Source organism: Ranitomeya imitator, chromosome 2 (assembly GCF_032444005.1).
Source record: "Ranitomeya imitator isolate aRanImi1 chromosome 2, aRanImi1.pri, whole genome shotgun sequence".
Lineage (NCBI taxonomy): Eukaryota > Metazoa > Chordata > Amphibia > Anura > Dendrobatidae > Ranitomeya > Ranitomeya imitator.
Window position 1 is genome coordinate 148948056 of NC_091283.1, and position 11346 is coordinate 148959401.

Sequence of the window (11346 nt, forward strand, 5' to 3'; positions counted from 1 at the left end):
CCCTGCTCGCAAGCTTACAATCTACAAGGAAGTGGGGGGACACAATGGGTGAAAAGTGCTTTTTATTTCAGGTCTGGCAATCTATAATAAATAGGGATTTTCATATAAAGCTGCATGATCCGGTCATCAGCCCGTGTGTTTAAGTGCAATAGTCAAGTATCAAGTGCAGTTATGTGCATGGAGGGTGTGGAGACAGATGAATAGTAGGGTGCAGATTCACATGCAGATAATATTTGGATGGAGGGAACAGGGCAAAGTTAGTTTACTGAGTAGTTGATGTGGTAGGCTTGTTTGAAGAGATGGGTTTTTAAAGCGCGCTTGAATAGGTCAGGGCTAGGTATCAGTCTGATCGTCTGGGGAAGTGCATGCCAGAGAGCTGGCGCAGCACGAGAGAAGTCTTGGAGACGGAGGTGCGAGGTTCGGATTACTGGGGATGTTATTCTTAGGTCATTTGTAGAACGGAGGGCACGTGTAGATCCCTCAGGAGACCATCCGCCGCCTCATCAAAAGCATGCCCAGGCATTGTAGGGAGGTCATACAGGCACGTGGAGGCCACACACACTACTGAGCATCATTTCCTTGTCTTGAGGCATTTCCACTGAAGTTGGATCAGCCTGTAACTTCATTTTCCACTTTGATTTTGAGCATTATTCCAACTCCAGACCTCCGTGGGATATTAGTTGTGATTTACATTGATTATTTTTAGGTGTTATTGTTCTCAACACATTCCACTATGTAATAAACACCAAGATGACCACTCCCATCATCCAGCCATCCAGGAACACAAAGCTGCATGGAGAGGAAATGGTCAATCTGACTTGGGGGCTGAGCACGGCTCACTCGGTGGTTACGTCCGCCAAAGATCAGATGCTTACTGCACGTGACAATGAGGCAAGGAGAACTCAGCCGGCACATCACCGATATCCACGATTCAACCGCCCACAGCGCTAACAGTATCCTTTCAAGTGGGAAACTGCCAGTGACATGGAGCAAATGTTGCCAATCCTAAAGCTTTTAAACAGCAGCACAGATGACGTAAGGAAAATGGTCTACCAGAGGCAAAACCATTACAACATTACAATTCACAATATTTACAAATGGCACATTTCTAAACTGATGGTGATGGTGGTCATGGTGTCAAGGAAAGCAGCAGATACCGTCCCTGGTGAATATTGATAATCGTTCATGCCGCAGACGCCATGTTGTTGGATTTGCGTCACTCAACTTCCCCGTTGGTAACTTTGGATCATGAGCTTCAACAGCAGCGTAAAGTGGTGACTAATATCAACCAATCACTGCAGAGCTTTCGCTTTACCTCGGCAGTTCCATGGTGATTGGTTGCCATGAGTAACCGGGCAGTTCTTGATAACTGATTTTTGTTTTACATGCTGGGAGTTGTAGATTTTGCCATCATATTCTCCAACCTTGAGCACCTCATACTGGTGAGCATAGAGCACATGGCTCTCCCTCAGGGTGATCGTTCACAGATGTGATATTTCCCCCTGCAGCACTAATCTCTGGTTCAGCAGTAGGACAACTCCATTTTGTAAATGTTGATGCTATATCGGTGTACAACCTCTGGAGAGGTTCAGGGAAGCTGGGGGACAATATCACGTCCACCACATTGATATCACCAGCTTTTCCAGACTGAAGGCCACAGATCTTTGTCCTCAGAAGCGTCATTCAGTGGTCAGAGAAAGCTGGAGAGGATCCTGATTGCATTAACGAGGCGGCCATTGTATGAAAACACCACCAAACACAGCTGTCAGCCCACAAGGAATTAAACACCTTTGCACTATGCAAATGTGTAACAGGAGACAAGGATAGCGCCGCTCATCACATCATGGCACAGGTACTGAGGGGGTGACGGTATGATGGCCAAGTACTATGGGGACATATGAGGGGTAGGTATGAGGGGGGTGAGATACAATGGGGCAACTGTACGAGGAAGCAACTGCATGAAGGTTTGGTACTGGGGGAGGAAAACAATGGGGCGATTGTACAAGGATCGGGTACTAGGGAAGACATACAATGGAGCGACTGTAGGAGGGTCAGGTACTGAGAGGGCGACTGTAATAGGACCGGGTACTAGGGAAGACATACAATGGAGCGACTGTAGGAGGCTCAGGTACTGAGAGGGCGACTGTAATAGGACCGGGTACTAGGGAAGACATACAATGGAGCGACTGTAGGAGGCTCAGGTACTGAGAGGGCGACTGTACGGGGACTGGGTACTGGGAAAGACATACAATGGAGCGACAGTATGAAGGTCAGGTACTGAGAGGGCGACTGTACGAGGAGCGGGTATGGGGAAGACATGCAATGGAGCGACTGTAGGAGGGTCAGGTACTGAGAGAGCGACTGTACGAGGACCGGTATGGGGAAGACATACAATGGAGCGACTGCAGGAGGATCAGGTACTGAGAGGGTGACTGTACGGGGACTGGGTACTGGTAAAGAAACAATGGAGCGACTGTATGAGGGTCAGGTACTGAGAGGGCTACTGTACGAGGACCGGGTATGGGGAAGACATATAATGGAGCGACTGGAGGAAAGTCAGGTACTGAGAGAGCGACTGTACGAGGACCGGGTACTGGGGAAGACATACAATGGAGTGACTGAAGGAGGGTCAGGTACTGAGAGGGTGACTGTACGGGGACTGGGCACTGACGGAGGAGAAAGGGGGAGGTCATGCACTTTTGTAGTCTTTGGACAGACCGCCACATTGTCAGAGCTGTAGACATGGTGAGGAACATGGCCGGATGGTAGACGTACACAGCTGTTGAGCACAGGACAATGGAGCCACAATACACAGCTGGACGGACCATAACTGTACCCGGTACCCCCACACTGAGCCCACCAGAGGGCACATAGCCAGGCTAGAGGATGCCAGCTGCCCGCAGTCCACAATAAAAAGGAAAATCATCTGTGCCCAATAAACCCATTGCTTGTTAAGGCCATGGATCATTACTGTGAGAGAGGAAAATATGAGTGAGCAGCCACCTGCTGACAGAGTCCAGAATTGTCCAGTCAGGCAACAGAGAACCTCATAATCGGCAGCATCCATTCCTCGCCCCACCACAATGACACCATATGCAGCCTTTTCTCCGGATTTCTTCACGTGTTGTCGCTGCCGTGTCTGAGAGATTTTACATGCAAGATATAAAGATGGCAAACGATTGGCGCCATCACACCTACAAGCCTTTCTATAACTATCTCTGGAATTTATTATTTCTTGTTTCAGCAATTAAAAGTGACAATCAACGGCGGGCGTGAATCTGATGACGAGCAACACCACACACCATCATTATACGCAGACACTAATTAACATACAGTGGCTAACTCCCTGGGGACAGGGGGCAACAGAAAACATAGAAGCTTAAGGCTATGTGCACACGATGCGGATTTTGCTGCGGATCCGCAGCGGTTTCCCCTGCGTTTACAGTTCAATGTAAACGTATGGGGAAAAAAAAAAAATGCTGTGCACATGCTGCAGAAAAAACCACGCGTAAACGCAGCGGTTTACAATCCGCAGCATGTCACTTCTTTTCTGCGGATTTACAACTGCCCTTATGGAAAAGCACAGTTGTAAATCCGCAGTGGAAACCACAGGAAAACCACGGTAAATCTGCGATAAATCCGCAGCGGTTTTCCACTGCGGATTTATCTATTCTGCTGGAATCCGCTGTGGAAAAATCCGCAGTGGACCCAGGCTACGTGTGCACATAGCCTTAAGGTACCGTTACACTAAACGACTTACTTACCAACGATCACGACCAGCGATACGACCTGGCCGTGATCGTTGGTAAGTCGTTGTGTGGTCGCTGGGGAGCTGTCACACAGACAGCTCTCTCCAGCGATCAGGGGAACGACTTCGGGGCCGCGCTTAGTAACCCGATATTTACCCTGGTTACCATTGTAAAAGTAAAAAAAAAAAAAAAAAAAACACTACATACTCACATTCTGATGTCTGTCACGTCCCCCGCCGTCAGCTTCCCGCACTGACTGTGTCAGCGCCGGCCGTAAAGTAGAGCACAGTGGTGACGTCACCGCTGTGCTCTGCTTTACGGCCGGCGCTGACAGTCAGTGCAGGGAAGCTGACGGCGGGGGATGTGACAGACATCAGAATGTGAGTATGTACTGTTTTTTTTTAACTTTTACAATGGTAACCAGGGTAAATATCGGGTCACTAAGCGCGGCCCTGCGATTAGTAACCCGATATTTACCCTGGTTACAAGTGAACACATCGCTGGATCGGCGTCACACACGCCGATCCAGCGATGACAGCGGGTGATCAGTGACCAAAAAAAGGTCCTGATCATTCCCCAACGACCTCCCAGCAGGGGCCTGATCGTTGGTCGCTGTCACACATAACGAGATCGTTAGCGGGATCGTTGCTACGTCACAAAAAGCGTGACGTTGCAACGATATCGTTAACGAAATCGTTATGTGTGAAGGTACCTTTATTCTTCACTACGGATCAACGCCAAATCAGACTGTACCTGAAGGGTGAAGAGCAAGGGGACCAGTGTGTCTATCCATAGCAGTTCTAGCATGTTTTCATGAACCAGGATGCCCTGGCTGACCACATCTAATCACTTATGTCACCATTCTCTTACTGTGAAAGCAGAAAACCAAAGTGATGTGGACAAGTGCAAAAGGGTAAAATACAAAGCCGCACCCCATCTCCCGCCCGTAGGACAACTAGCCGCAGTTTATCGGATTTGGGCCTAATTCCACATGACATGAGCAGTTAATGACTTTCCCCATATCGATGTCCAGTGTAAGCTGCTTTCCAGCCCCAGATGTTGCTGTGAGCAGTAATTACCCATCCGATCGCCCGTCCTGACCAGAAAGCAGCAGATTCTGTCCAGATGTTGCATCACTTTCCCTTATTTCTGGAAAGACACACATATAAATGGCAAATAAATGGCTGCCAGCCTGTGTGACACTGTCCTGAGGGCATGAAGCAGCCCGGGTGTTGCGGTAAGGAAATCACAGCCCGGCACCCACATCCAATAATACAACACTGACAATGCCAACCCGAGCCTGGCAGCTGCACCAACTAATACACATGGCAGCACTCATGCTGGCGCCGTTCCCAGACAGTGTCCATGGCGACAGCACCGGGCTGTACCTTAAGACGCCACAAACATGTGCCAGACCTGAACCCACAGCGGCCGACAAATATTGCAACCCTGAAACTGCAAAAAGTGAGGGGAAGCCCGCACCCAAGTGAAGCGGCAGCGCTCTCCACACCACCATTGTTAGAGTAATGGCTGATACCAGAGAACAGCAGCTCACGCTCCATTTAACACAAAGGAACCCATTTCCGCTGACAAGCTTGTATCTGCCTCGCGCCTCGGTGAGCTTACAGAGATCGCAGGTTGATGATCGCTCAGCGGCGAGGTGACAGGTACATGACATTTACATTTGTTGCTTCGTTGAGTTTTTCGCATCAAAGCAGAAAAAAAATAAAAAGAAGAACGGTGGAACGTCTGCAACAAATCACAGAGAATGTGAGGAGGCTGCGACCATCTGCTGGAGACCGCGGGAGAAAGGAGCAGCGGCGACGAGCGAGGCTTTGATAGCGGACAATCTCTTTTATTGATCATCTCGAAGTGATGAGATCTCCTGAGGGAAACAAGCAAAAATCAGCAGCGTCCATCAGTACACCAACATCCGCTGGAGAATCAGAGACCTCCATGATGAAATGAGCAGTGGGGGGAGATATAACCTCTATATAACAGAATGGGGACCCCGATATAACACTGTTAAAGTCATCACCATTCTCCAGGTCTCCACTTGTCATCAATGAACGGAAAAGAGGCAAAGAGCCTTCCTTAGTCACCTCATAGCTGAGGGTTTGTTCCAGTGCATCTGTGTAAGCCACAAATCAGCTCTAAATTCTCCTGTTCTGCTGGTTTGTTACAATGTATCACTCAGGAGTCCAAGATACGGTGTAAGCTGGATACATTGTAACAAACCTTCCAATGTAAGGTAAGGAATCATTTGTATATTGTTCCCATGAGGCATTGCCTTAAGCAGCGTCTCCTCAATGAGAACCACAACCCCCAGAGACAAAGATCCGCCATATTGCGTGGGTGGGTATAAGTGGAGGCGCTTGGGCAGTCACATAACTGACGATCAGCCAACAGTGATTGTGTCTGGCGGTATACTGATTTTGGGTTAAAGCCCCACTACAGATAAAGCTCCACCCCATCACCTGTTACTATACAGCTCCTCCTCTAACGCCACTGTGCAGGAGACCCCCTGTGCGGAGGAGCAGGAATGTCGCTGGGACGGTGAACTAACACCACCAAATCAAGAATGTCACGTTCAGCCAAAAGTCACAACACGAGGGAGAGCAAATCCAATATGGCAGCCAGAGGGACCACCGGCGGTATCCCCCACATGGATCAATGAGGCCAGAGAGGTAACGTCTCCATGGACGCGATGACGATGACACTGTTCACTCAGCGCCATCGCCAGGGTCAGAAATCCAGAAGTGAGAACGATTTCCATCAAGTAACAGGTGTGCAAGGAAAGTGGACGAACTGTGAACACTCCGCCACTACTGTGACTCCAGGGGCAGTCACCCAGCTGTCCGAGGGTCCAGCCATCACTATTAACCCATTTATCCCCAGATGATAAACGCTGCAGTCCTATCAATCACCATTTAGCCATTTATCCCAGGATGATAAGTGTCGTGGTTTCGTCCATTACTATTAACCCATTTATCCCCAGATGATGAGAGTCACGGTCTTGTCCATCACTATTAACTCTGGATAATAAGTGTCACAGTCTCATCCATCCACATTAACCCATTTGTCCCCAGATGATAAGTGTCTCTGTCCTGTCCATTACTATTACCCCATTTATCTCCGGATGGTAAGTGTCACGGTAGCGTCAATCACCATTTACCCATTTATCCCCAGATAAGCATCGCTGTCCCGTCCATTGCCCTTAACCTATTTATCCCTGGATGAAGAGCGTCTCTGTGCCGTCCATTGCCATTTACCCCTGGATAATAAGCGTCTGTCCCGTACATCACTATTATACAGGGGAACAGTTATCTCAAACAGACAAGACACAGGATTCTGCAGCAACCATGAGGCCTAAGACACAAAGAGCCCCCATCCACCTCCCGTACCTGAGACATCTGAGGCCTGAAGTTGATATCCTTGAGGTCAATGGATCCCGGTGACAGGTTATGTAGTAGCTGGCAGAGCAGGACGCCATCCCGGAGAGCTTGAGCCAAGTCAAAGACCACCGCAGAGGGCCACACCACCCGGTGGTCTGGAGGCAACACCTTACTGTCTATCAGCCAGCGGCCGCACTGCCTCCACTCCTCCATTCTGCCAGCACAATAGCTCCAGGAGCAGATCACACAGACAGGCACCGCATGGTCGGCTGCAGTCTATGTATGGGGGCACTATGTAGTGGGGGTGTATTATGAGCACGGAGTATATCAGTGGAAATTGTATATTTGGTGTCAGGGGGCACGCTACCCCGGGCGCGGGGTGTCAGGGGGCAAGCTAACCCGGGAGCAGGCTACGCTATCCGGGTGCAGGGTGTCAGGGGGCACGCTATCGGGGCGCAGGGTGTCAGGGGGCACGCTATCGGGGCGCAGGGTGTCAGGGGGCACGCTATCGGGGCGCAGGGTGTCAGGGGGCACGCTATCGGGGCGCAGGGTGTCAGGGGGCACGCTATTCCAGGAGCAGGGTGTCAGGGGGCACGCTATTCCAGGAGCAGGGTGTCAGGGGGCACGCTATCCCGGGCGCAGGGTGTCAGGGGCACGCTATTCCAGGAGCAGGGTGTCAGGGGGCACGCTATTCCGGGAGCAGGGTGTCAGGGGGCACGCTATTCCAGGAGCAGGGTGTCAGGGGGCACGCTATTCCAGGAGCAGGGTGTCAGGGGGCACGCTATTCCAGGAGCAGGGTGTCAGGGGGCACGCTATTCCGGGAGCAGGGTGTCAGGGGGCACGCTATTCCGGGAGCAGGGTGTCAGGGGGCACGCTATTCCAGGAGCAGGGTGTCAGGGGCACGCTATTCCGGGAGCAGGGTGTCAGGGGCACGCTATTCCGGGAGCAGGGTGTCAGGGGGCACGCTATTCCAGGAGCAGGGTGTCAGGGGGCACGCTATTCCGGGAGCAGGGTGTCAGGGGGCACGCTATTCCGGGAGCAGGGTGTCAGGGGGCACGCTATTCCAGGAGCAGGGTGTCAGGGGGCACGCTATTCCAGGAGCAGGGTGTCAGGGGGCACGCTATTCCAGGAGCAGGGTGTCAGGGGCACGCTATTCCGGGAGCAGGGTGTCAGGGGGCACGCTATTCCGGGAGCAGGGTGTCAGGGGGCACGCTATTCCAGGAGCAGGGTGTCAGGGGGCACGCTATTCCAGGAGCAGGGTGTCAGGGGGCACGCTATTCCAGGAGCAGGGTGTCAGGGGGCACGCTATTCCGGGAGCAGGGTGTCAGGGGGCACGCTATTCCGGGAGCAGGGTGTCAGGGGGCACGCTATTCCGGGAGCAGGGTGTCAGGGGGCACGCTATTCCGGGAGCAGGGTGTCAGGGGGCACGCTATTCCGGGAGCAGGGTGTCAGGGGGCACGCTATTCCAGGAGCAGGGTGTCAGGGGGCACGCTATTCCGGGAGCAGGGTGTCAGGGGGCACGCTATTCCGGGAGCAGGGTGTCAGGGGGCACGCTATCGGGGCGCGGGGTGTCAGGGGGCACGCTATTCCGGGAGCAGGGTGTCAGGGGACACGCTATTCCGGGCGCAGGGTGTCAGGGGTCACGCTATCCCGGGCGCAGGGTGTCAGGGGGCACGCTATCCCGGGCGCAGGGTGTCAGGGAGCACGCTATTCCGGGCGCAGGGTGTCAGGGGGCACGCTATTCCGGGCGCAGGGTGTCAGGGGGCACGCTATCCCGGGCGCAGGGTGTCAGGGGGCACGCTATCCCGGGCGCAGGGTGTCAGGGGGCACGCTATTCCGGGCGCAGGGTGTCAGGGGGCACGCTATCCCGGGCGCCCAGTGTATCCTGGGTGTCAGGCTGTATTGGTGTTCCGGCTCCCTTGGTTTCGGCTCTCGATCTTCTATTGTCGACAGGACTCTGCTCCCGGTTCCCGCATTATCGGCACGGTACGGCAATCGGTCCCGGCTGTTCTCTCCCAGACCCAGAGCCCTCAGCTCTGATTTAGTGCGCGCTCCCGTGGACACACAGCCCAGGAGCGCGCACAATGGGAGAAAAGGGCGGAGCAGCGAAGAGGGCTGGGAGAAATAGATGGGCGGGGCCAGAACTGAACGGTCAGTGCAGGAGGGGAAGCCCGGCGGAGACTGGAGAAGAGACCGAACCGCCAACCGTCCTGAAATTCCAGGACACTCTGTAAAGAATGGGGCACTTTTTGCCCTGTAAAAAAAAAAAATTGCGGCGTCTGTGATTTTTTTTTCTGAGATTGAAGAAAGTTATAGAGATAATTTTGACTGTAACTATCATCATTTTATAGTTCACAGCAACTGAGGTTGAGGTGTCACATAAGGAGAGAGGCCGAAGATCGGGAATAGAAGAGGCCGGAGATGGGAAAGAGAAGAGGACAGCGATGGGGAAGAGGAGAGGCCGGAGATGGGGAAGAGGAGAGGACAGAGATGGGAAAGACAAGAGGCCAGAGATGGGAAAGAGAAGAGGACAGAGATGGGGAATAGAAGAGGCCGGAGATCGGGAAGAGGAGAGGACAGAGATGGGGAATAGAAGAGGCCGGAGATGGGAAAGAGGAGAGGACAGAGATGGGAAAGAGGAGAGGACAGAGATGGGGAATAGAAGAGGCCGGAGATGGGAAAGAGGAGAGGACAGAGATGGGAAAGAGGAGAGGCCAGAGATGGGGAATAGAAGAGGCCGGAGATGGGGAAGAGAAGAGGCCAGAGATGGGGAATAGAAGAGGCCGGAGATGGGAAAGAGGAGAGGACAGAGATGGGGGAAGAGGAGAGGCCGGAGAAAGGGGAATAGAAGAGGCCGGAGATGGGGAAGAGGAGAGGACAGAGATGGGAAAGAGAAGAGGCCAGAGATGGGGAATAGAAGAGGCCGGAGATCGGGAAGAGGAGAGGACAGAGATGGGGAATAGAAGAGGCCGGAGATGGGAAAGAGGAGAGGACAGAGATGGGAAAGAGGAGAGGCCGGAGACGGGGAAGAGAAGAGGCCGGAGATGGGGAAGAGGAGAGGACGGAGATGGGGAAGAGAAGAAGGCAGAGATGGGGAAGAGGAGTGTCATGATCCCAATGGCAGGGGATCACAAAAGGACAAGCACACAAAAAACAGAACAAGCTCTAGGGTGATGGAAACTGAGCTGACCGCGATCCTGAACCTAATTCACAACACTAGCAGTAGCCGGGGAACGTGCCTACGATGATTCTAGACGTCTCGCGCCAGCCGAAGGACTAGCTTCCCCTATTAGAAGAAACAAAGACCTCTCTTGCCTCCAGAGAAACACCCCACAGAAATAGCAGCCCCCCACATGTAATGACGGTGAAATGAGAGGAAAGCACATACGTAGTAATGAAAACAGATTCAGCAAAATGAGGCCCGCTAAAACTAGATAGCAGAGGATACAAAAGTGAACTGCGCGGTCAGCGAAAAACCCTACAAAAAAACATCCTGAAATTACCTGAACTCATGTGCCAACTCATGGAACATGAGGAGTAATATCAGCCCACTAGAGCAACCAGCAACAAGGAATCACATAACTGCAAGCTGGACTAAAACAAAAATTAAGCAAAACGTGGAACAGGAAAATCAAAAACTTAGCTTGTCCTGAAGATTACTGAAGCGGAAAGCAGAGGTAATAAGACACACTGATTACATTGATCGCCGGCGAGGAAATGACAAGAAAGCCAGGTTAAATAGGAAACTCCCATATCCTGATAGAACAGGTGGACACCAGAGACCGCAGAGAACACAAGTCACCCAGTACCATCTGTAACCACCAGAGGGAGCCCAAAAACAGAATCCACAACAGTACCCCCCCCTTGAGGAGGGGTCACCGAACCCTCACGAGAACCACCAGGGCGACCAGGATGAGCCCTATGAAATGCACGGACCAAATCAGCAGCATGAACATCAGAGGCAACCACCCAAGAATTATCCTCCTGACCATAACCCTTCCACTTGACCAAATACTGAAGTTTCCGTCTGGAAACACGAGAATCCAAGATCTTCTCCACAACATACTCCAATTCTCCCTCCACCAGCACCGAAGCAGGAGGTTCAAGCGAAGGAACAACAGGTACCTCATACTTCCGCAACAACGACCGATGGAACACATTATGAATAGCAAACGATGCCGGGAGATCCAAATTTCCAAGAT

At 52.1% G+C, this 11346-nt stretch overlaps 2 protein-coding genes across 6 annotated transcripts in view; one reads left to right on the forward strand and one right to left on the reverse strand.

Annotated features, from left to right (window-relative positions):
* Positions 1-9182, reverse strand: part of VAV2 (vav guanine nucleotide exchange factor 2) — a 97313-nt gene extending 88131 nt beyond the window's left edge. For 4 of the 5 annotated variants that reach the window (XM_069747439.1, XM_069747438.1, XM_069747441.1 and 1 more), the window contains exon 1: positions 7154-7495. In XM_069747439.1, coding sequence (XP_069603540.1) covers positions 7154-7357 — 204 coding nt within the window. In that variant the 5' untranslated portion in view covers positions 7358-7495. Of the gene's footprint in view, positions 1-7153 lie in introns of all 5 variants that reach the window. The other variant, XM_069747437.1, reaches the window with a different exon arrangement.
* A 590-nt stretch (positions 9183-9772) lies between these two features.
* Positions 9773-10318, forward strand: LOC138666282 (octapeptide-repeat protein T2-like). Its single transcript, XM_069754509.1, has one exon. It carries the CDS (start codon positions 9773-9775, stop codon positions 10316-10318), a length of 546 nt encoding a protein of 181 aa, XP_069610610.1.
* The last annotated feature ends 1028 nt before the right edge of the window (positions 10319-11346 follow it).

What these genes read in the sequence shown, in the direction of transcription:
- LOC138666282 (XM_069754509.1), top strand. Translation starts at nt 9,773, where the DNA reads ATGGGAAAGAGGAGAGGACAGAGATGGGGAATAGAAGAGGCCGGAGAT.